A 23,626-nucleotide genomic window follows, 5' to 3' on the forward strand; every position below is an offset into this window, starting at 1 on the left:
AGCTGAGGGGAGGGGCGGGAAAAGCCCCTGCTGGAGAGGCGGGAAATACGTGACGGAGGGGGGGGGGGGAACAGGGTCCCGTGCCAGGAGGCGGAACGTACGTGCGAGAGAAGCGGCGCGGCCGTGACAGACCCACCCTGGCTGTCCCAGTCCGGCTGGTGCCGCCCCTCAGACCATGGCGGGACCAGCAGAGCCCTCCAGGGCTGCTGCCCCCTCCGCGGCGACACGCGGGGCACCACGCAGGGTGCTGGAGTGCGCTGCAGTTCCCGGCCGTGTCCGCCAGGCGGCGTAGGCGAGGGAGAGGGGGCGGCCGAGGGCGGGATTCGAACTGGCGCTTCGGCAGAGGGAGCTCGGTCGCTACTGCGCACGCGCGGAGTATAGAGCGCCGTCGCTACTGCGCACGCGCGGAGTACGGAACTTTGTCACTACTGCGCACGCGCGGAGTACAGAGCGCAGTCGCTACTGCGCACGCGCGGAGTACAGAGCGTTGTCCCTACTGCGCATGCGCGGAGTACGGAGCCTCGTCGCTACTGCGCACGCGCGGAGTACGGAGCTTCGTCGCTACTGCGCACGCGCGGAGTACGGTGCTTCGTCGCTACTGCGCACGCGCGGAGTACGGTGCTTCGTCGCTACTGCGCACGCGCGGAGTACGGAACTTTGTCGGTAGTGCGCACGCGCGGAGTACAGAGCGCAGTCGCTGCTGCGCACGCGCGGAGTACAGAGCGCAGTCGCTACTGCGCATGCGCGGAGTACGAAACGTTGTCGCCACTGCGCATGCGCAGAGTGCGGAGCGCTGTCGCCAGTGCTGCCTCTCCTGCTCGATGCCACATCCCGTGTTCGTTCATGGCGCTGTTTTCCCGCACTTGCCGCAGCCGGTGCCGCGGGAGCGCGCGGGGAACATCCCGCCGCCGGTGCGGCTGCTGCAGAGGCGTTCCTGGAGCGCGGCGCCGGCACCATCGCCCGCAGCGCCGCCGCCAAGATCGTGAGTGCCGGGGCCGCGGGGCAGGGGCTGGGCTGGGCTGGGCCTCAGTGGCGCTCCATGCACGGACAAATACTCTGCATGCAGCTTGGTGGGTGCTTTCCCGTCCTGGGGGTGAGGTGAATCCTGGGCTCCTGTGCTTTTGTCAGCCGAGATGGAAAATTCCTGCACTTGGTTTTGGCAAGTGGCAGTTTCCCAGAATTTTCTTGCCTTGTTTGCTTCCTGTGGAACATGCGGACCAGCAGAACTCTCAAGGCTTGTGTTCAGAACAGGCTTGAGGAGAGTGAGTGAGGGACTGAATGAGTGAGTGGAGTGAGTGAGTGAGTGAGTGGAGTGAGTGAGTGAGTGGAGTGAGTGAGGGAGTGAATGAGTGAGTGAGTGAGGGAGTGAGTGAGTGAGGGAGTGAGTGGAGTGAGTGAGTGAGTGAGTGAGAAGGAGCCACAACGTGTCTTGTGAGTGAGTGAGTGAGTGAGTGAGAAGGAGCCACAACGTGTCTTCCTTGTCCTGCACTGCAGGATCAGAATCCTGGTTTAGGTTAGGGGTGCTTTTGCACTGTTGCATGTCTTCGATGGTCAGAGCCAACTTTCTGCTGGGCCACTTAGGAAGAACAGTTGCCTAGAGCTTCATGTTTGCTTTCCTTGCAGCCTGGAGTGTTGGGGGGATTCCTGAAGCTGATTGCCTTGAAAGCCAGTGGTCCCCAAGGCTTTGACCTGCTAAACAGCATCATGGAGCATATGCCCCCGTGAGTATGAGCTCAAATTGCATTCAAAACTGACTTCTGTGGGCTTTGGTTCTGCAGTGTGCAGTCATGCCAAAGGTTAACACTTCAGGAGCAAAAATGTCACATTTATCAGTTAAAGAGATGGGAACAACTTTATCTCTGTTTTCTGTAAAGTGACAGCACCAGTCAAAGCCCACTGTGAACTGAATAACTGTTCTTTTAAATTTCCAGTGAATCAGTTGACTGGTACAGGAAACAGGTCTTCATTCTGCTATTCCAAAGACTTCCAAGTTCCAAACCAACAAAACTTATCAAAAGTAAGTTCCTTGCTCTGAAAAGCTCCAGTGTGACACGAGTGGTTCAGAGTGTGCAGTTGCACAGATCAGGCATCCTGTACATGGGTGGGACTCTGGTGGCTCCAGGGACTTGCTCCAAATGCTCTGGAGTCAAGGGGACATAAAGGGCAGTGGCCACAGCAGGTGACACTCCATGAAAACTGAGGGAATGGAACTAAAGGACTTGTGTAGTTCTCCTCCTTTCCTGGTGTGTGTGATGTCGTTACTTGTCTGAAAGTGTCTCCATTTAATCTCCAGCTAATAGCAACACACTTGCCCTGTCACACAGCACAGCCATTCTGACCACTGCTCTCTGCAGTTTGTGTTCATGCTGGGAAACATTCCATGCTTTTGTGTCATTTTGGCCTTCATGGGAATAAAGTTCTGAGGAAGGGTTTACGTTCCTCTGTCAAAGCTGTGACACATTGTTGAAATCATCCCCAGGCAGATGGCCATGCTGATGAAATTCGTGATGTTATCTCTACACAGATCACACAAGGTCTGTTATTAATCCTTTAAAATCTGCTTGATGCCTCCTGTAGAGGAGCAAGAATTACAGGGTTCTTCCAATGGTGTTCCACCAACCAAATGGAAGTGGTGCTTCCAGCGTTCCACGTTTCAGTGTTGTGGTGCCCGAGAAGATGAGCAGTTTTTAGGCAAACTTTGGAGCAGCAAGTTAATGCCCTTCAGTAAAAGGGAACATTTATGAAGGCTGCCCTTTCTGTCTCCTTGTTAGAATGCATTTTGCTGCTGACTCTAAAGCAATTCTGAGCGTTCTTGTGAAGCACAGGCTGTCCTCACCTGTTCACTGTTCCCCTCCCCTCTCCCCCCAGGATTCCTTTGCTGCAGGCCCTTCCTCCTTGGCTTGTTTGAGCTGCCTGAGGATGACACGACCCCTGACAAGGAGCACTTCATTGACACAGAGGATACTCCAGGCTATCAGACTGCATTCTCCCAGCTGGCTTTTGCTGGGAAGAAAGAACATGATCCTGTGGGGCAAATGGTGAACAATCCCAGGATCCAGCTGGCCCAGTCTCTGCACAAACTGTCCACAGCGTGCCCAGGAGGGGGAAGGTGGCTTGGGCTCTGCATCCCTGGGCTGCATTCAGCAGAGAAGAAATGCCTCTGTGAGAATGGTCTCTTGCTAAGGTTTGATAATCAGCAAAATGAAGTGTGTTGTAGGCAGAAGGCAAGATCTTGCTGTGTCTTCTTGTTCATTGGAACTTGGCTTTTGTAAGGTTTTCCTGGTAACCTCAGAAAGGCCTTATTTTTCACAGCACTTAGTTTAGCAATAAGCTCAAATATATGCTATTTTAAAGATGAAGATTTATCCCCTTGATGGCCTATAACTAATGGTTGTCTCCTGTTCAGTTGCATGGACGTGGGAGATTCAGGCAGCTCATATAAAATTAGACATTTTGAGTGCACAGCTAACTCTTACCCCAGATAGTGTTTGTTTTGTTCAAGATTTGGGTAAGTAAAGATTGTCTGAGAGATGAGCTGTTTCTCCCTCCATAACTGCTGCTCTGAGAGTGTCTGAGCTTGTGCCCTGTGCATGAAGAGCCATGGCAGTGGCTGAGTGTCCCTGAGCCCTCTGCTGTGTCTGTGCTGCAGGTTCTGTGCATGCTGAGTGTCCCTGAGCCCTCTGCTGTGTCTGTGCTGCAGGTTCTGTGCCTGCTGAGTGTCCCTGAGCCCTCTGCTGTGTCTGTGCTGCTCTGTCTGTGCCTGCTGAGTGTCCCTGAGCCCTCAGCTGTGTCTGTGCTGCAGGTTCTGTGCATGCTGAGTGTCCCTGAGCCCTCAGCTGTGTCTGTGCTGCAGGTTCTGTGCATGCTGAGTGTCCCTGAGCCCTCAGCTGTGTCTGTGCTGCAGGTTCTGTGGATGCTGAGTGTCCCTGAGCCCTCTGCTGTGTCTGTGCTGCAGGTTCTGTGGATGCTGAGTGTCCCTGAGCCCTCTGCTGTGTCTGTGCTGCAGGTTCTGTGCCTGCTGAGTGTCCCTGAGCCCTCTGCTGTGTCTGTGCTGCAGGTTCTGTGCCTGCTGAGTGTCCCTGAGCCCTCTGCTGTGTCTGTGCTGCAGGTTCTGTGGATGCTGAGTGTCCCTGAGCCCTCTGCTGTGTCTGTGCTGCAGGTTCTGTGCATGCTGAGTGTCCCTGAGCCCTCAGCTGTGTCTGTGCTGCAGGTTCTGTGCCTGCTGAGTGTCCCTGAGCCCTCAGCTGTGTCTGTGCTGCTCTGTCTGTGCATGCTGAGTGTCCCTGAGCCCTCTGCTGTGTCTGTGCTGCAGGTTCTGTGCATGGTGAGCACCAGCCTGAATGCAGTGACAATCTGGAAAAGAATTGCTTTTCTTGGGTTTGTATCTCGGCAGTTTGACCTGCTAAAAAATGAGGGCATTGCTGATGCTGTTAATATGAGCAGCTGCATTGTGCCTGGAGAGGACCCAGACCCACAGTCCTAGTGCAGCTTCCCTGGGACAGGGACAGTGCCAGGAGTTAAGCAAGTCCCTGCAAAGGATGGAGTAAATCTGCTCCTTGCATCTGTAAGGAAAGACTGAGTAGTAGGGAAGGGGAGCATTTATATGCTGTATTGAGATTTCCATCTGCTCCCACGTGCAGCAGTGATGGGGTGGCTGGGTTTGGTCTGGGCCTGTGAGGATCAGCCCTAAACAACCCCACCTCACCAGAGGGCCCTGAATCCTCAAGGGAAATGTCCAGTACGAACCAGACCGGTCGGTAGTTATTGCAGAGGAAAAACCATGCGAAAGAAAAGGTACTTCTGTTCTTCGTGGCAATCCTGTAATGCCTTGTGCAGTCTCTGTGTGCTGCTCTTGGAGTGACCACCCCGTGTGTGTCTAACAAAACCTGTTAGAAAGGTAGTCAGGGATTGGAATTGGGGTCTGATCCCTACAGACTCTTGCAAAGCCTGAAGGACTGCAGTGATGAGTGTGCTCAGCAAAGGAGGTTTCTCAGTATCTGCTCAGATTTCCCTCAGCTCTGGGGGCCTGGTGGCCAGCTGGAGGTGGCGGGGACACACATGGGACCCCTTGAGCTTTGTGGGAGGAGCTGGGGGTTGGCACGGTGCTTTCTGGTTTCCTTTTTGAGCTCTGTGGTGCTAGGGAGAAAAATCTGGAAACAAATCAAACTGAAGGGATTTCCTGAGTTGCTTTGCAGAGAAGTGCCACCTTCAGAGGATGCACAAATCCACCAGGAAGTCAACGAAGGAGCTGTGGAAAGTGCAGCAGAGTGCAGGGAGCAGCCACTGTCCCAGCTCCCTGGTTTTGGGGGCATTAGTCCACCTACGGAAAGGAAAAAAGCCTCCCCGTCTTGTTTTCAGCCCTGCAGAGGAATGTCGTGTTCCAGAATTTCGGAGGGATTTGTGTGTGTCCTGTGCTGGCAGCTGCGTGTCTTGGGAGGCCATGGAGTGACATACATTGGGGGGACATGGGGGGACAAGGGGAGGACATGGGGGAGGACACGGGGAGGACATGGGGGGACATCAGGGGGACATGGGAAGACATCAGGGGGACATGGGGGTACATCGAGGGGACATGGGGAGGACATGAGGGAGATGGGGTGGACATGGGGGACGCAGGGGACATGGAGGAAACATGGGGGGAACATTGGGGACATGGGAAGGCTATGGGGGAACATGCAGGGGACATGGGACGTCCAGGGAAGTCCGAGAGGGCCCAGGGGGGTCCAGAGGGGTCCAAAGTGTTTTGGGGGGTCCAGGAGAGTTCAAGTTGGTCCAGGAGGGTCCAGGGGTTTTCCCTGGGGGTATGAGGGGGTGGTCCATGGGGGCCCTAGGAGGATTCAAGGTGGTCCAGGAATGTTCAGGAGGGTCCAGGGGGTTTTAAGGGAGTGGAAGGGGGTTTCAGAGGAGTCCAAGGGGGTCCAGGAGAGATTTGGAGGGTCCAGGGGGTTTTGGGGGGGTCCAGGAGTGTCCAGGGGAGTCTCAGAGGTGTCCAGAAAGGTTCGAAGGGGTCCAGAAGGGTCTAAGGAGGGTCCAAGGGGTCCCAGGTAGGTTTGAGAGGGGTCCAGGGGGCTTCAGGGGGTTTGGAGGGGTCCAGGGGAGTCCAAGTATGATTCAAGAGGGTCCAAGGTTTTTGAGAGTGTCAAGGGGGGCTGGGGGGGGGTGCAAGGTGGTCCAAGAGAGTTGAGGAAAGTCCAAGGGGGATTCAGGGGGGTCCAGGGGAGTTCAGAAGGGTCCAAAGGGATCCAGGAGAAGTCAGAGAGGAATGAGGGGGGTCTCACAGTGGATGAAGGTGGTAAGGTGGGTCTCAGAGGAGTCACAGGGAGGTAAGGGGAGGTAAGAGTGGTCAGGGGGTGCCTGGGGAACTCAGGGACCCCCATTGCCCACAGCCCAGCAATGTCGGCCCTCGGGAACCTCCCTTGGGGACCCCGGGTGCCCGAAATGTCGTCCCTCGGGAACCCCCCCTTCGAGGAGCCCCAGCGCCCGAGGTGTCGCCCCTCGGCAACACCCCCTTGGGGAGCCCCGGCGCCCGAGGTGTCGCACCTCGGCCAGCACGCCCTTGGGGAGCCTCGGCGCCCCAGGTGTCGCCCCATGGACAACCTCCTTGGGGACCCCCAGAGACCCACCCAGGGACCCCCCAGGGACCCCCAGAGACCCCAGAGATTCCCAGACACTCCCAGGGACCCCCAGAGACCCCCAGGAAGCTACAGAGATCTCCCAGAGAACCCCCAGTTTCCCCCAGAGACCCCCCAGAGACTGTCAGAGACCCCCAGACACCCCAGGGACCCCCCTAGACACCCCCGACACCCCCAAGGGACTCCCAGACGCCCCCACGGACCCCCAGGACCCCCCAGGGACCCCCCAGAGACCCCCAGAGACTCTCAGAGACCCCCCAAGGACCCCCAGAGAGCCCACTGGGACTCCCCAGGGACCCCCAGAGACTCCCCATAGATCACCAGGGACCGCCCAAGGACCCCCGCAGACCCCCAGACATCCCCAGAGACTCCCAGGGGCCCCCAGAAACTCCCGGAGACCCCTCAGGGACCCGCAGAGACCCCTGAGGGACCCCCAGACACTTCCAGACACCCGCCAGGAACCCTCAGATGCCCCCAGAGATCCCCAGAGACCCCCAGACCCCTCCAGGGACCCCCAGACACCCGCAGAGACCCGCAGGGACCCCCAGAGACCCCCCAGAGACTCTCAGAGACCTCCAGGGACTCCCAGACACACGCCGAGACCCCCCAGGGACACCCAGAGACCACCAGACACCCGCCAGGGACCCTCAGATGCCCCCAGAGACCCCCAGAGATCCCCAGAGACCCCTAGACCCCTCCAGGGACCCCCAGAGACCCCCAGAGATCCTCCAGAGACCCCCAGAGACTCTCAGAGATCCCCCAGAGACCCCACAGGGACCCCCAAGGACCCCCTAGGGACCCCCACAGATCCCCAGAGACCCCCACTGTGACCCCCAAAGAACTCCCCAGGGGATCTCCTGGGACCCCCAGAAACCCCCAGACACCCCCAGAGACTCCCAGAGACCCCCCCAGGGACCCTCAGACACCCCCAGAGACTCCCAGAGACCCCCAGAGACCCCCAGAGACTCTCAGAGATCCCCCAGGGACCCACAGGAACCCCTCAAAGATCCACCAGAGACCCCCCCTGTGACCCCCAAAGAACTCCCCTGGGGATCCCCTCGGACCCCCCAGAAATCCCCAGACACCCCCAGAGACTCCCAGAGAACCCCCAGGGACCCTCAGACACCCCCAGAGACTCCCAGAGACCCTCAGGGACCCCCCAGGGACCCCCATAGACCGCCCAGAGATCACGAGATGCCCCCCAGGGACCTCCAGAGACCCCTCCAGAGATCACGAGAAACCCCTCCGAGACCCCCAGGGACCTCCAGAGACCCCCAGGGACCCACCTTGGGACCCCCAGAGGACCCCAGGGACCCACAGGAACCCCTCATAGATCCACCAGAGACCCCCATAGATCCCACAGAGACCTCCAGAGAACCCCAGAGACCACCAGAGATGCTCCGGAGACACCCCAGAGACCCCCACAGAGATCCCCTGTGCCCGAAATGCCGTCCCTCGGGGAACCCCCTTGGGGACTTCCGGCGCCCGAAATGTCGTCCCTTGGGGACCCCCCATTTGGGGACCCCCGGTGCCCGAAATGCCGTCCCTCGGCCAACCTCCTTGGGGACCCCAGAGACCCCCAGAGGACCCCCCCCCCAGGGACTCCACAGGGACCCCCAGAGACCCCAGAGATCCCCAGACACTCCCAGGGACACCCAGGGACCCCCAGGACGCTACAGAGATCTCCCAGAGAACCCCCAGTTTCCCCCAGAGACACCCCCAGAAACTGTCAGAGACCCCCAGACACCCCCAGACACCCCAGGGACCCCCCTAGACCTCCAGACACCCCCCAGGGCCTCCCAGACGCCCCCACGGACCCCCAGGGCCCCCCCAGGGACCCCCCAGAGACCCCCAGAGACTCTCAGAGACCCCCCAAGACCCCCAGAGAGCCCATTGGGACTCCCCAGGGACCCCCAGAGACTCCCCATAGATCACCAGGGACCGCCCAAGGACCCCCGCAGACCCCCAGACACCCCCAGAGACTCCCAGGGGCCCCCAGAAACTCCCAGAGATCCCTCAGGGACCCGCAGAGACCCCTCAGGGACCCCCAGAGACTTCCAGACACCCCAGAGACTCCCAGAATCCCTCAGAGACCCCCCAGGGACCTCCAGAGACCCCAGAGACTCCAAGAGACCCCCAGAGACCCCCACGGACCCTCCAGGGACCACCAGAAAGCCTCAGAGACCCCCTAGAGACCCCCCAGGGACCACCAGAGACCCCCCAGAGATTCTCAGAGACCTCCAGGGACTCCCAGACACCCGCCGAGACCCCCCAGGTACCCCAAGAGACCCTCCATAGATCACCAGGGACCGCCCAAGGACCCCCACAGACCCCCCAGACACCCTCAGAGACTCCCAGGGGCCCCCAGAAACTCCCAGAGACCCCTCAGGGACCCGCAGAGACCCCTGAGGGACCCCCAGACACTTCCAGACACCCGCCAGGAACCCTCAGATGCCCCCAGAGACCCCCAGAGATCCCCAGAGACCCCCAGACCCCTCCAGGGACCCCCAGACACCCGCAGAGACCCGCAGGGACCCCCAGGGACCCCCAGAGACCCCCAGGGACTCTCAGAGACCTCCAGGGACTCCCAGACACACGCCGAGACCCACCAGGGACACCCAGAGACCCCCAGACACCCGCCAGGGACCCTCAGATGCCCCCAGAGACCCCCAGAGAACCCCAGAGACCCCTAGACCCCTCCAGGGACCCCCAGAGACCCCCAGAGACCCCCAGAGACTTCCAGGGACCCTCAGAGACCCTCCAGAGACCCCCAGAGACTCTCAGAGATCCCCCAGAGACCCCACAGGGACCCCCAAGGACCCCCAAAGGGACCCCCACAGATCCCCAGAGACCCCCCCTGTGACCCCCAAAGAACTCCCCTGGGGATCCCCTCGGACCCCCCAGAAATCCCCAGACACCCCCAGAGACTCCCAGAGACCCCCCAGGGACCCTCAGACACCCCCAGAGACTCATAGAGACCCCCAGAGACTCTCAGAGATCCCCCAGGGACCCACAGGAACCCCTCAAAGATCCACCAGAGACCCCCCAGGGACCCCCAAAGAACTCCCCTGGGGATCCCCTCGGACCCCCCAGAAATCCCCAGACACCCCCAGAGACTCCCAGAGACCCCCCAGGGACCCTCAGACACCCCCAGAGACCCTCAGAGACCCTCAGGGACCCCCCAGAGACCACCATAGACCGCCCAGAGATCACGAGATGCCCCCAGGGACCTCCAGAGACCCCTCCAGAGATCACGAGAAACCCCTCCGAGACCCCCAGGGACCTCCAGAGACCCCTCAGGGACCCGCAGAGACCCCTGAGGGACCCCCAGAGACTCCCAGACACCCGCCAGGAACCCTCAGATGCCCCCAGAGACCCCCAGAGATCCCCAGAGACCCCCAGAACCCTCCAGGGACCCCCAGACACCCCCAGAGACCCCCAGAGACACTCAGAGATCCTCCAGAGACCCCACAGGGACCCCCAAGGACCCCCTAGGGACCCCCACAGATCCCCAGAGACCCCCCCTGTGACCCCCAAAGAACTCCCCTGGGGATCTCCTGGGACCCCCCAGAAACCCCCAGACACCCCCAGAGACTCCCAGAGACCCCCCAGGGACCCTCAGACACCCCCAGAGAATCATAGAGACCCTCAGAGACTCTCAGAGATCCCACAGGGACCCACAGGAACCCCTCAAAGATCCACCAGAGACCCTCAGGGACCCCCCAGGGACCCCCATAGACCGCCCAGAGATCACGAGATGCCCCCCAGGGACCTCCAGAGACCCCTCCAGAGATCACGAGAAACCCCTCCGAGACCCCCAGGGACCTCCAGAGACCCCCAGGGACCCACCTTGGGACCCCCAGAGGACCCCAGGGAACCACAGGAACCCCTCATAGATCCACCAGAGACCCCCATAGATCCCACAGAGACCTCCAGAGAACCCCAGAGACCACCAGAGATGCTCCGGAGACACCCCAGAGACCCCCACAGAGATTCCCGGTGCCCGAAATGTCGTCCCTCGGGGAACCCCCTTGGGGACCCCCGGTGCCCGAAATGTCGTCCCTCGGGGAACCCCCTTGGGGACCCCCGGTGCCCGAAATGCCGTCCCTCGGCCAACCTCCTTGGGGACCCCAGAGACCCCCAGAGGACCCCCCCAGGGACTCCACAGGGACCCCCAGAAACCCCAGAGATTCCCAGACACTCCCTGGGACACCCAGGGACCCCCCAGGGACCCCCAGGACACTACAGAGATCTCCCAGAGAACTCCCAGTTTCCCCCAGAGACCCCCCAGAAACTGTCAGAGACCCCCAGACACCCCCAGACACCCCAGGGACCCCCCTAGACCTCCAGACACCCCCCAAGGACTCCCAGACGCCCCCATGGACACCCAGGGCCCCCCAGGGACCCCCCAGAGACCCCCAGAGACTCTCAGAGACCCCCCAGGGACCCCCAGAGAGCCCACTGGGACTCCCCAGGGACCCCCAGAGACTCCCCATAGATCACCAGGGACCGCCCAAGGACCCCCGCAGACCCCCAGACACCCCCAGAGACTCCCAGGGGCCCCCAGAAACTCCCAGAGATCTCTAAGGGACCCGCAGAGACCCCTCAGGGACCCCCAGAGACTCCCAGACACCCCAGAGACTCCCAGAAACCCTCAGAGACCCCCCCCAGGGACCTCCAGAGACCCCAGAGACTCCAAGAGACCCCCAGAGACCCCCACGGACCCCCCAGGGACCACCAGAGACCCCCCCGAGATTCTCAGAGACCTCCAGGGACTCCCAGACACCCGCCGAGACCCCCCAGGTACCCCAAGAGACCCTCCATAGATCACCAGGGACCGCCCAAGGACCCCCACAGACCCCCCAGACACCCCCAGAGACTCCCAGGGGCCCCCAGAAACTCCCAGAGACCCCTCAGGGACCCGCAGAGACCCCTGAGGGACCCCCAGACACTTCCAGACACCCGCCAGGAACCCTCAGATGCCCCCAGAGACCCCCAGAGATCCCCAGAGACCCCCAGACCCCTCCAGGGACCCCCAGACACCCGCAGAGACCCGCAGGGACCCCCAGGGACCCCCAGAGACCCCCAGGGACTCTCAGAGACCTCCAGGGACTCCCAGACACACGCCGAGACCCACCAGGGACACCCAGAGACCCCCAGACACCCGCCAGGGACCCTCAGATGCCCCCAGAGACCCCCAGAGAACCCCAGAGACCCCTAGACCCCTCCAGGGACCCCCAGAGACCCCCAGAGACCCCCAGAGACCTCCAGGGACCCTCAGAGACCCTCCAGAGACCCCCAGAGACTCTCAGAGATCCCCCAGAGACCCCACAGGGACCCCCAAGGACCCCCAAAGGGACCCCCACAGATCCCCAGAGACCCCCCCTGTGACCCCCAAAGAACTCCCCTGGGGATCCCCTCGGACCCCCCAGAAATCCCCAGACACCCCCAGAGACTCCCAGAGACCCCCCAGGGACCCTCAGACACCCCCAGAGACTCATAGAGACCCCCAGAGACCCCCAGAGACTCTCAGAGATCCCCCAGGGACCCACAGGAACCCCTCAAAGATCCACCAGAGACCCCCCAGGGACCCCCAAAGAACTCCCCTGGGGATCCCCTCGGACCCCCCAGAAATCCCCAGACACCCCCAGAGACTCCCAGAGACCCCCCAGGGACCCTCAGACACCCCCAGAGACTCCCAGAGACCCTCAGAGACCCTCAGGGACCCCCCAGAGACCACCATAGACCGCCCAGAGATCACGAGATGCCCCCAGGGACCTCCAGAGACCCCTCCAGAGATCACGAGAAACCCCTCCGAGACCCCCAGGGACCTCCAGAGACCCCTCAGGGACCCGCAGAGACCCCTGAGGGACCCCCAGAGACTCCCAGACACCCGCCAGGAACCCTCAGATGCCCCCAGAGACCCCCAGAGATCCCCAGAGACCCCCAGAACCCTCCAGGGACCCCCAGACACCCCCAGAGACCCCCAGAGACACTCAGAGATCCTCCAGAGACCCCACAGGGACCCCCAAGGACCCCCTAGGGACCCCCACAGATCCCCAGAGACCCCCCCTGTGACCCCCACAGAACTCCCCTGGGGATCTCCTGGGACCCCCCAGAAACCCCCAGACACCCCCAGAGACTCCCAGAGACCCCCCAGGGACCCTCAGACACCCCCAGAGAATCATAGAGACCCTCAGAGACTCTCAGAGATCCCACAGGGACCCACAGGAACCCCTCAAAGATCCACCAGAGACCCTCAGGGACCCCCCAGGGACCCCCACAGACCGCCCAGAGATCACGAGATGCCCCCCAGGGACCTCCAGAGACCCCTCCAGAGATCACGAGAAACCCCTCCGAGACCCCCAGGGACCTCCAGAGACCCCCAGGGACCCACCTTGGGACCCCCAGAGGACCCCAGGGACCCACAGGAACCCCTCATAGATCCACCAGAGACCCCCATAGATCCCACAGAGACCTCCAGAGAACCCCAGAGACCACCAGAGATGCTCCGGAGACAACCCAGAGACCCCCACAGAGATCCCCGGTGCCCGAAATGTCGTCCCTCGGGGAACCCCCTTGGGGACCCCCGGTGCCCGAAATGTCGTCCCTCGGGGAACCCCCTTGGGGACCCCCGGTGCCCGAAATGTCGTCCCTCGGGGAACCCCCTTGGGGACCCCCGGTGCCCGAAATGCCGTCCCTCGGGGAACCCCCTTGGGGAGCCCCGGCGCCCGAGGTGTCGCCCCTCGGCAACCCCCCCTTTCGGGGACTTCCGGCGCCCGAAATGTCGCCCCTTGGGGACCCCCCATTTGGGGAGCCCCGGTGCCCGAGGTGTCGCCCCTCGGCAACCACCCCGTGGGGAGCCCCGGTGCCCGAAATGCCATCCCTCGGCCAACCTCCTTGGGGACCCCAGAGACCCCCAGAGGACCCCCCCAGGGACTCCACAGGGACCCCCAGAGACCCCAGAGATTCCCAGACACTCCCAGGGACACCCAGGGATCCCCTAGAAGCTACAGAGATCTCCCAGAGAACCCCCAGTTTTCCCCAGAGACCCCCCAGAGACTGTCAGAGAACCCCAGACACCCCCAGACACCCCAGGGACCCCCGTAGACCTCCAGACACTCCCCAGGGACTCCCAGACGCCCCCACGGACCCCCAGGGCCCCCCCCAGGGCCCCCCCAGATACCCCCAGAGACTCTCAGAGACCCCCCAAGACCCCCAGAGAGCCCACTGGGACTCCCCAGGGACCCTCAGAGACTCCCCATAGATCACCAGGGACCGCCCAAGGACCCCCGCAGACCCCCAGACACCCCCAGAGACTCCCAGGGGTCCCCAGAAACTCCCAGAGATCCCTCAGGGACCCGCAGAGACCCCTCAGGGACCCCCAGAGACTCCCAGACACCCGCCAGGAACCCTCAGATGCCCCCAGAGACCCCCAGAGATCCCCAGAGACCCCCAGAACCCTCCAGGGACCCCCAGACACCCCCAGAGACCCCCAGAGACACTCAGAGATCCTCCAGAGACCCCACAGGGACCCCCAAGGACCCCCTAGGGACCCCCACAGATCCCCAGAGACCCCCCCTGTGACCCCCACAGAACTCCCCTGGGGATCTCCTGGGACCCCCCAGAAACCCCCAGACACCCCCAGAGACTCCCAGAGACCCCCCAGGGACCCTCAGACACCCCCAGAGAATCATAGAGACCCTCAGAGACTCTCAGAGATCCCACAGGGACCCACAGGAACCCCTCAAAGATCCACCAGAGACCCTCAGGGACCCCCCAGGGACCCCCACAGACCGCCCAGAGATCACGAGATGCCCCCCAGGGACCTCCAGAGACCCCTCCAGAGATCACGAGAAACCCCTCCGAGACCCCCAGGGACCTCCAGAGACCCCCAGGGACCCACCTTGGGACCCCCAGAGGACCCCAGGGACCCACAGGAACCCCTCATAGATCCACCAGAGACCCCCATAGATCCCACAGAGACCTCCAGAGAACCCCAGAGACCACCAGAGATGCTCCGGAGACAACCCAGAGACCCCCACAGAGATCCCCGGTGCCCGAAATGTCGTCCCTCGGGGAACCCCCTTGGGGACCCCCGGTGCCCGAAATGTCGTCCCTCGGGGAACCCCCTTGGGGACCCCCGGTGCCCGAAATGCCGTCCCTCGGGGAACCCCCTTGGGGAGCCCCGGCGCCCGAGGTGTCGCCCCTCGGCAACCCCCCCTTTCGGGGACTTCCGGCGCCCGAAATGTCGCCCCTTGGGGACCCCCCATTTGGGGAGCCCCGGTGCCCGAGGTGTCGCCCCTCGGCAACCACCCCGTGGGGAGCCCCGGTGCCCGAAATGCCGTCCCTCGGCCAGCCTCCTTGGGGACCCCAGAGACCCCCAGAGGACCCCCCCAGGGACTCCACAGGGACCCCCAGAGACCCCAGAGATTCCCAGACACTCCCAGGGACACCCAGGGATCCCCTAGAAGCTACAGAGATCTCCCAGAGAACCCCCAGTTTTCCCCAGAGACCCCCCAGAGACTGTCAGAGAACCCCAGACACCCCCAGACACCCCAGGGACCCCCGTAGACCTCCAGACACTCCCCAGGGACTCCCAGACGCCCCCACGGACCCCCAGGGCCCCCCCAGGGCCCCCCCAGATACCCCCAGAGACTCTCAGAGCCCCCCCAAGACCCCCAGAGAGCCCACTGGGACTCCCCAGGGACCCCCAGAGACTCCCCATAGATCACCAGGGACCGCCCAAGGACCCCCACAGACCCCCAGACACCCCCAGAGACTCCCAGGGGTCCCCAGAAACTCCCAGAGATCCCTCAGGGACCCGCAGAGACCCCTCAGGGACCCCCAGAGACTCCCAGACACCCCAGAGACTCCCAGAAACCCTCAGAGACCCCCCAGGGACCTCCAGAGACCCCAGAGACTCCAAGAGACCCCCAGAGACCCCCACGGACCCCCCAGGGACCACCAGAAAGCCCCAGAGACCACCCAGAGACCCCCCAGGGACTACCAGAGACCCCCCAGAGATTCTCAGAGACCTCCAGGGACTCCCAGACACCCGCCGAGACTCCCCAGGGACCACCAGAGACCCTCCATAGATCACCAGGGACTGCCCAAGGACACCCACAGACCCCCAGACACCCCCAGAAACTCCCAGAGACCCCTCAGGGACCCGCAGTGACGCCTGAGGGACCCCCAGAGACTCCCAGACACCCGCCAGGAACCCTCAGATGCCCCCAGAGACCCCCAGAGATCCCCAGAGACCCCCAGAACTCTCCAGGGACCCCCAGACACCCCCAGAGACCCCCAGAGACCCTCCAGAGACCCCCAGAGACACTCAGGGATCCTCCAGAGACCCCACAGGGACCCCCAAGGACCCCCAAAGGGACCCCCACAGATCCCCATAGACCCCCCCTGTGACCCCCAAAGAACTCCCCTGGGGATCTCCTGGGACCCCCCAGAAACCCCCAGACACCGCCAGAGACTCCCAGAGACCCCCCAGGGACCCTCAGACACCCCCAGAGACTCATAGAGACCCCCAGAGACTCTCAGAGATCCCCCAGGGACCCACAGGAACCCCTCAAAGATCCACCAGAGACCCCCAGAGACCCTCAGGGACCCCCCAGGGACCCCCATAGACCGCCCAGAGATCACGAGATGCCCCCCAGGGACCTCCAGAGACCCCTCCAGAGATCACGAGAAACCCCTCCGAGACCCCCAGGGACCTCCAGAGACCCCCAGGGACCCACCTTGGGACCCCCAGAGGACCCCAGGGACCCACAGGAACCCCTCATAGATCCACCAGAGACCCCCATAGATCCCACAGAGACCTCCAGAGAACCCCAGAGACCACCAGAGATGCTCCGGAGACACCCCAGAGACCCCCACAGAGATCCCCGGTGCCCGAAATGTCGTCCCTCGGGAAACCCCCTTGGGGACCCCCGGTGCCCGAAATGTCGTCCCTCGGGGAACCCCCTTGGGGAGCCCCGGCGCCCGAGGTGTCGCCCCTCGGCAACCCCCCCCTTCGGGGACTTCCGGCGCCCGAAATGTCGCCCCTTGGGGACCCCCCATTTGGGGAGCCCCGGTGCCCGAGGTGTCGCCCCTCGGCAACCACCCCGTGGGGAGCCCCGGTGCCCGAAATGCCGTCCCTCGGCCAACCTCCTTGGGGACCCCAGAGACCCCCAGAGGACCCCCCCAGGGACTCCACAGGGACCCCCAGAGACCCCAGAGATTCCCAGACACTCCCAGGGACACCCAGGGATCCCCTAGAAGCTACAGAGATCTCCCAGAGAACCCCCAGTTTTCCCCAGAGACCCCCCAGAGACTGTCAGAGACCCCCAGACACCCCCAGACACCCCAGGGACCCCCGTAGACCTCCAGACACTCCCCAGGGACTCCCAGACGCCCCCACGGACCCCCAGGGACCCCCCAGGGACCCCCCAGAGACCCCCAGAGACTCTCAGAGACCCCCCAGGGACCCCCAGAGAGCCCACTGGGACTCCCCAGGGAACCCCAGAGACTCCCCATAGATCACCAGGGACCGCCCAAGGACTACCGCAGACCCCCAGACACCCCCAGAGACTCCCAGGGGCCCCCAGAAACTCCCAGAGATCCCTCAGGGACCCGCAGAGACCCCTCAGGGACCCCCAGAGACTCCCAGACACCCCAGAGACCCCCCAGGGACCTCCAGAGACCCCAGAGACTCCAAGAGACCCCCAGAGACCCCCACGGACCCCCCAGGGACCACCAGACACCCCCCAGAGATTCTCAGAGACCTCCAGGGACTCCCAGACACCCGCCGAAACCCCCCAGGGACCCCCAGAGACCCTTCATAGATCACCAGGGACCGCCCAAGGACCCCTACAGACCCCCAGACACCCCCAGAGACTCCCAGGGGTCCCCAGAAACTCCCAGAGACCCCTCAGGGACCCGCAGAGACCCCTGAGGGACCCCCAGAGACTTCTAGACACCCGTCAGGAACCCTCAGATGCCCCCAGAGACCCCCCAGAGACTCTCAGAGACCTCCAGGGACTCCCAGACACACGCCGAGACACCCCAGGGACACCCAGAGACCCCCAGACACCCGCCAGGGACCCTCAGACACCCCCAGAGACCCCCAGAGACCTCCAGAGACCCCCAGAGACCCTCCAGAGACGCTCAGAGACTCTCAGAGATCCCCCAGAGACCCCACATGGACTCCCAAGGACCCCCTAGGGACCCCCACAGATCGCCAGAGACCCACCCTGTGACCCCCAAAGAACTCCCCTGGGGATCTCCTGGGACCCCCCAGAAACCCCCAGACACCCCCAGAGACTCCCAGAGACCCCCCAGGGACCCCCAAGGACCCCCAGAGACTCATAGAGACCCCCAGAGACTCTCAGAGATCCCCCAGGGACCCACAGGAACCCCTCAAAGATCCACCAGAGACCCCCAGAGACCCTCAGGGACCCCCCAGGGACCCCCATAGACCGCCCAGAGATCATGAGATGCCCCCCAGGGACCTCCAGAGACCCCTCCAGAGATCACGAGAAACCCCTCCGAGACCCCCAGGGACCTCCAGAGACCCCCAGGGACCCACCTTGGGACCCCCAGAGGACCCCAGGGACCCACAGGAACCCCTCATAGATCCACCAGAGACCCCCATAGATCCCACAGAGACCTCCAGAGAACCCCAGAGACCACCAGAGATGCTCCGGAGACAACCCAGAGACCCCCAAAGAGATCCCCGGTGCCCGAAATGTCGTCCCTCGGGGAACCCCCTTGGGGACCCCCGGTGCCCGAAATGTCGTCCCTCGGGGAACCCCCTTGCGGAGCCCCGGCGCCCGAGGTGTCGCCCCTCGGCAACCCCCCCCTTCGGGGACTTCCGGCGCCCGAAATGTCGCCCCTTGGGGACCCCCCATTTGGGGAGCCCCGGTGCCCGAGGTGTCGCCCCTCGGCAACCACCCCGTGGGGAGCCCCGGTGCCCGAAATGCCGTCCCTCGGCCAACCTCCTTGGGGACCCCAGAGACCCCCAGAGGACCCCCCCAGGGACTCCACAGGGACCCCCAGAGACTCCAGAGATTCCCAGACACTCCCAGGGACACCCAGGGACCCCCAGGACGCTACAGAGATCTCCCAGAGAACCCTCAGTTTCCCTCAGAGACCCCCCAGAAACTGTCAGAGACCCCCAGACACTCCCAGACAGCCCAGGGACCCCCCTAGACCTCCAGACACCCCCCAGGGACTCCCAGACGCCCCCACGGACCCCCAGGGCCCCCCCAGGGACCCCCCAGAGTCCCCCAGAGTCTCTCAGAGACCCCCCAGACACCCCCAGAGAGCCCACTGGGACTCCCCAGGGACCCCCAGAGACTCCCCATAGATCACCAGGGACCGCCCAAGGACCCCCGCAGACCCCCAGACACCCCCAGAGACTCCCAGGGGCCCCCAGAAACTCCCAGAGATCCCTCAGGGACCCCCCAGGGACCCCTCAGGGACCCCCAGAGACTCCCAGACACCCCAGAGACTCCCAGAATCCCTCAGAGACCCCCCAGGGACCTCCAGAGACCCCAGAGACGCCAAGAGACCCCCAGAGACCCCCACGGATCCCCCAGGGACCACCAGAGACCCCCCAGAGATTCTCAGAGACCTCCAGGGACTCCCAGACACCCGCCGAAACCCCCCAGGGACCCCAAGAGACCCTCCATAGATCACCAGGGACCGCCCAAGGACCCCCACAGAACCCCAGACACCCCCAGAGACTCCCAGGGGTCCCCAGAAACTCCCAGAGACCCCTCAGGGACACGCAGAGACCCCTGAGGGACCCCCAGAGACTTCTAGACACCCGCCAGGAACCCTCAGATGCCCCCAGAGACCCCCAGACCCCTCCAGGGACCCCCAGACACCCCCAGAGACCCGCAGGGACCCCCAGATGCCCCCAGAGACCCCCCAGAGACTCTCAGAGACCTCCAGGGACTCCCAGACACACGCCGAGACACCCCAGGGACCCCCAGAGACCCCCAGACACCCGCCAGGGACCCTCAGATGCCCCCAGAGACCCCCAGAGAACCCCAGAGACCCCCAGACCCCTCCAGGGACCCCTAGACACCCCCAGAGACCCCCAGAGACCCCCAGAGATCCCCAGAGACCCTCCAGAGACCCCCAGAGACTCTCAGAGATCCCCCAGAGACCCCACAGGGACCCCCAAGGACCCTCAGAGACTCTCAGAGATCCCCCAAGGGACCCCACAGGAACCGCCAAGGACCCCCTAGGGATCCCCACAGGTCCCCAGAACCCCCCCCTGTGACCCCCAAAGAACTCCCCTGGGGATCTCCTGGGACCCCCCAGAAACCCCCAGACACCCCCAGAGACTCCCAGAGACCCCCCAGGGACCCTCAGACACCCCCAGAGACTCATAGAGACCCCCAGAGACCCCCAGAGACTCTCAGAGATCCCCCAGGGACCCACAGGAACCCCTCAAAGATCCACCAGAGACCCCCCAGGGACCCCCAAAGAACTCCCCTGGGGATCCCCTCGGACCCCCCAGAAATCCCCAGACACCCCCAGAGACCCCCAGAGACCCTCAGGGACCCCCAGAGACTCCCAGAGACCCTCAGAGACCCTCAGGGACCCCCCAGGGACCCCCACAGACCGCCCAGAGATCACGAGATGCCCCCCAGGGACCTCCAGAGACCCCTCCAGAGATCACGAGAAACCCCTCCGAGACCCCCAGGGACCTCCAGAGACCCCCCAGGGACCCACCTTGGGACCCCCAGAGGACCCCAGGGACCCACAGGAACCCCTCATAGATCCACCAGAGACCCCCATAGATCCCACAGAGACCTCCAGAGAACCCCAGAGACCACCAGAGATGCTCCGGAGACACCCCAGAGACCCCCACAGAGATCCCCTGTGCCCGAAATGCCGTCCCTCGGCCAACCTCCTTGGGGACCCCAGAGACCCCCAGAGGACCCCCCCAGGGACTCCACAGGGACCCCCAGAGACCCCAGAGATTCCCAGACACTCCCAGGGACACCCAGGGACCCCCCAGGGACCCCCAGGACGCTACAGAGATCTCCCAGAGAACCCCCAGTTTCCCCCAGAGACCCCCCAGAGACTGTCAGAGACCCCCAGACACCCCCAGACACCCCAGGGACCCCCCTAGACCTCCAGACACATCCCAGGGACTCTCAGACGCCCCCACGGACCCCCAGGGCCCCCCCAGGGACCCCCGAGAGACCACCAGAGACTCTCAGAGACCCCCCAGGGACCCCCAGAGAGCCCACTGGGACTCCCCAGGGACCCCCAGAGACTCCCCATAGATCACCAGGGACCGCCCAAGGACCCCCGCAGACCCCCAGACACCCCCAGAGACTCCCAGGGGCCCCCAGAAACTCCCAGAGATCCCTCAGGGACCCGCAGAGACCCCTCAGGGACCCCCAGAGACTTCCAGACACCCCAGAGACTCCCAGAAACCCTCAGAGACCCCCCCCAGGGACCTCCAGAGACCCCAGAGACTCCAAGAGACCCCCAGAGACCCCCACGGACCCCCCAGGGACCACCAGAAAGCCCCAGAGACCCCCCCAGAGACCCCCCAGGGACCACCAGAGACCCCCCAGAGATTTTCAGAGACCTCCAGGGACTCCCAGACACCCGCCGAGACCCCCCCAGGGACCCCCAGAGACCCTCCATAGATCACCAGGGACCGCCCAAGGACCCCCACAGACCCCCAGAGACTCCCAGGGGCCCCAGGAAACTCCCAGAGACCCCCTCAGGGACCCGCAGAGACCCCTGCGGGACCCCCAGAGACTTCCGGACACCCGCCAGGAACCCTCAGATGCCCCCAGAGATCCCCAGAGATCCCCAGAGACCCCCAGACCCCTCCAGGGACCCCCAGACACCCTCAGAGATTCCCAGAGACCCCCAGGGACCCTCAGAGACTCTCAGAGCCCTCCAGGAACTCCCAGACACACGCCGAGAAACCCCAGGGACCCCCAGAGACCCCCAGACACCCGCCAGGGACCCTCAGATGCCCCCAGAGACCCCCAGAGATCCCCAGAGACCCCCAGACCCCTCCAGGGATCCCCAGACACCCCCAGAGATTCCCAGAGACCCCCAGGGACCCCCCAGAAACTCTCAGAGCCCTCCAGGAAGCCCCAGACACACACCGAGACACCCCAGGGACCCCCAGACACCCGCCAGGGACCCTCAGATGCCCCCAGAGACCCCCAGAGATCCCCAGAGACCCCCAGACCCCTCCAGGGACCCCCAGACACCCCCAGAGACCCCCAGGGACCCCCAGAGACTCTCAGAGATCCCCCAAGGGACCCCACAGCAACCGCCAAGGACCCCCTAGGGATCCCCACAGGTCCCCAGAACCCCCCCCTGTGACCCCCAAAGAACTCCCCAGGGGATCTCCTGGGACGCCCCAGAAACCCCCAGACACTGCCAGAGACTCCCAGAGACCCCCCAGGGACCCTCAGACACCCCCAGAGACTCATAGAGACCCCCAGAGACCCCCAGAGACTCTCAGAGATCCCCCAGGGACCCACAGGAACCCCTCAAAGATCCACCAGAGACCCCCCCAGGGACCCCCAAAGAACTCCCCTGGGGATCCCCTCGGACCCCCCAGAAATCCCCAGACACCCCCAGAGACTCCCAGAGACCCCCAGAGACCCTCAGGGACCCCCCAGGGACCCTCATAGACTGCCCAGAGATCACGAGATGCCCCCCAGGGACCTCCAGAGACCCCTCCAGAGATCACGAGAAACCCCTCCGAGACCCCCAGGGACCTCCAGAGACCCCCAGGGACCCACCTTGGGACCCCCAGAGGACCCCAGGGACCCACAGGAACCCCTCATAGATCCACCAGAGACCCCCATAGATCCCACAGAGACCTCCAGAGAACCCCAGAGACCACCAGAGATGCTCCGGAGACACCCCAGAGACCCCCACAGAGATCCCCGGCGCCCAAAATGTCGTCCGTCGGGAACCCCCCTTGGGGACCCCCGGTGCCCGAAATGTCGTCCCTCGGGGAACCCCCTTGGGGACCCCCGGTGCCCAAAATGTCGTCCGTCGGGAACCCCCCTTGGGGACCCCCGGTGCTCAAAACTGTCGTCCCTCGGCAATCCCCCCTTGGGGACCCCCGGCGCCCGAGGAGTCGCCCCTCGGCAAACTCCCCCTTGGGGAGTCCCGGCGCCCGAGGTGTCGCCCCGCGGCAACCTCAACCCGATGACTCTCGGCGCCCGAGGTGTCGGCCCTCGGCAACCTCGCCTTGCGGACCCCCGGCGACCGAGGTGTCGCCCCTCGTCACGCCCCTCCTTGGGGAGCCCCGGCGGGCATTGGAGGTGGTGGGGGCTGGACTACGATGCAGTTCTTGGACATGTCCGCCAGGCGGGGCAGCGCAGCTGAAGGGCCGGCGAGGGCGGGATTCGAACCGGCGTTTTTGGCAGCGGTATCTGCATCGCTACTGCGCACGTGCGGATTAGAGAGCTTCGGCGGTACTGCGCAAGCGCGGAGTACGGCTCGCCGTCGGTACTGCTCATGCGCGGAGTACAGCGCGCCGTCCCAATTGCGCACGCGCGGAGTACAGAGCGCTGTCGCTGCTGCGCATGCGCGGAGTACAGAGCGCCGCCTCTGCTGCGCACGCGCGGAGTACAGCGCGTCGTCGCTACTGCGCATGCGCGGAGTACGGAGCGCCGTCTCTGCTGCGCACGCGCGGAGTACAGCGGGTCGTCGCTACTGCGCATGCGCGGAGTACGGTGCGCCGTCTCTACTGCGCACGCGCGGAGTACTGAGCGGTGTCGCTCTTGCGCATGCGCGGAGTACCCAGCGCCGTCGCTACTGTTCTCGCGCGGAGTCCGCCTCTCTGTCTCTCCTGCTCGATGCCACATCCCGTGTTCGTTCATGGCGCTGTTTTCCCGCACCTGCCGCAGCCGGTGCCGCGGGAGCGCGCGGGGAACATCCCGCCTCCGGTGCGGCTGCTGCAGAGGCGTTCCTGGAGCGCGGCGCCGGCAGCA

At 63.9% G+C, this 23,626-nt stretch overlaps 1 protein-coding gene across 1 annotated transcript; it reads left to right on the forward strand.

Annotated features, from left to right (window-relative positions):
• The first annotated feature begins 931 nt into the window (after positions 1 to 931).
• On the forward strand, positions 932 to 3,534 carry LOC139671005 (exportin-2-like). The gene is made up of 4 exons (XM_071553157.1): positions 932 to 982; positions 1,624 to 1,721; positions 1,932 to 2,017; positions 2,869 to 3,534. The coding sequence occupies exons 2-4, from the start codon at positions 1,705 to 1,707 to the stop codon at positions 3,270 to 3,272; spliced, it is 507 nt and encodes a 168-aa protein (XP_071409258.1). The 5' UTR covers positions 932 to 982; positions 1,624 to 1,704; the 3' UTR covers positions 3,273 to 3,534.
• Positions 3,535 to 23,626: the final 20,092 nt, after the last annotated feature.

Source organism: Pithys albifrons, chromosome 4 (genome assembly GCF_047495875.1).
Source record: "Pithys albifrons albifrons isolate INPA30051 chromosome 4, PitAlb_v1, whole genome shotgun sequence".
NCBI classification, from domain to species: domain Eukaryota; kingdom Metazoa; phylum Chordata; class Aves; order Passeriformes; family Thamnophilidae; genus Pithys; species Pithys albifrons.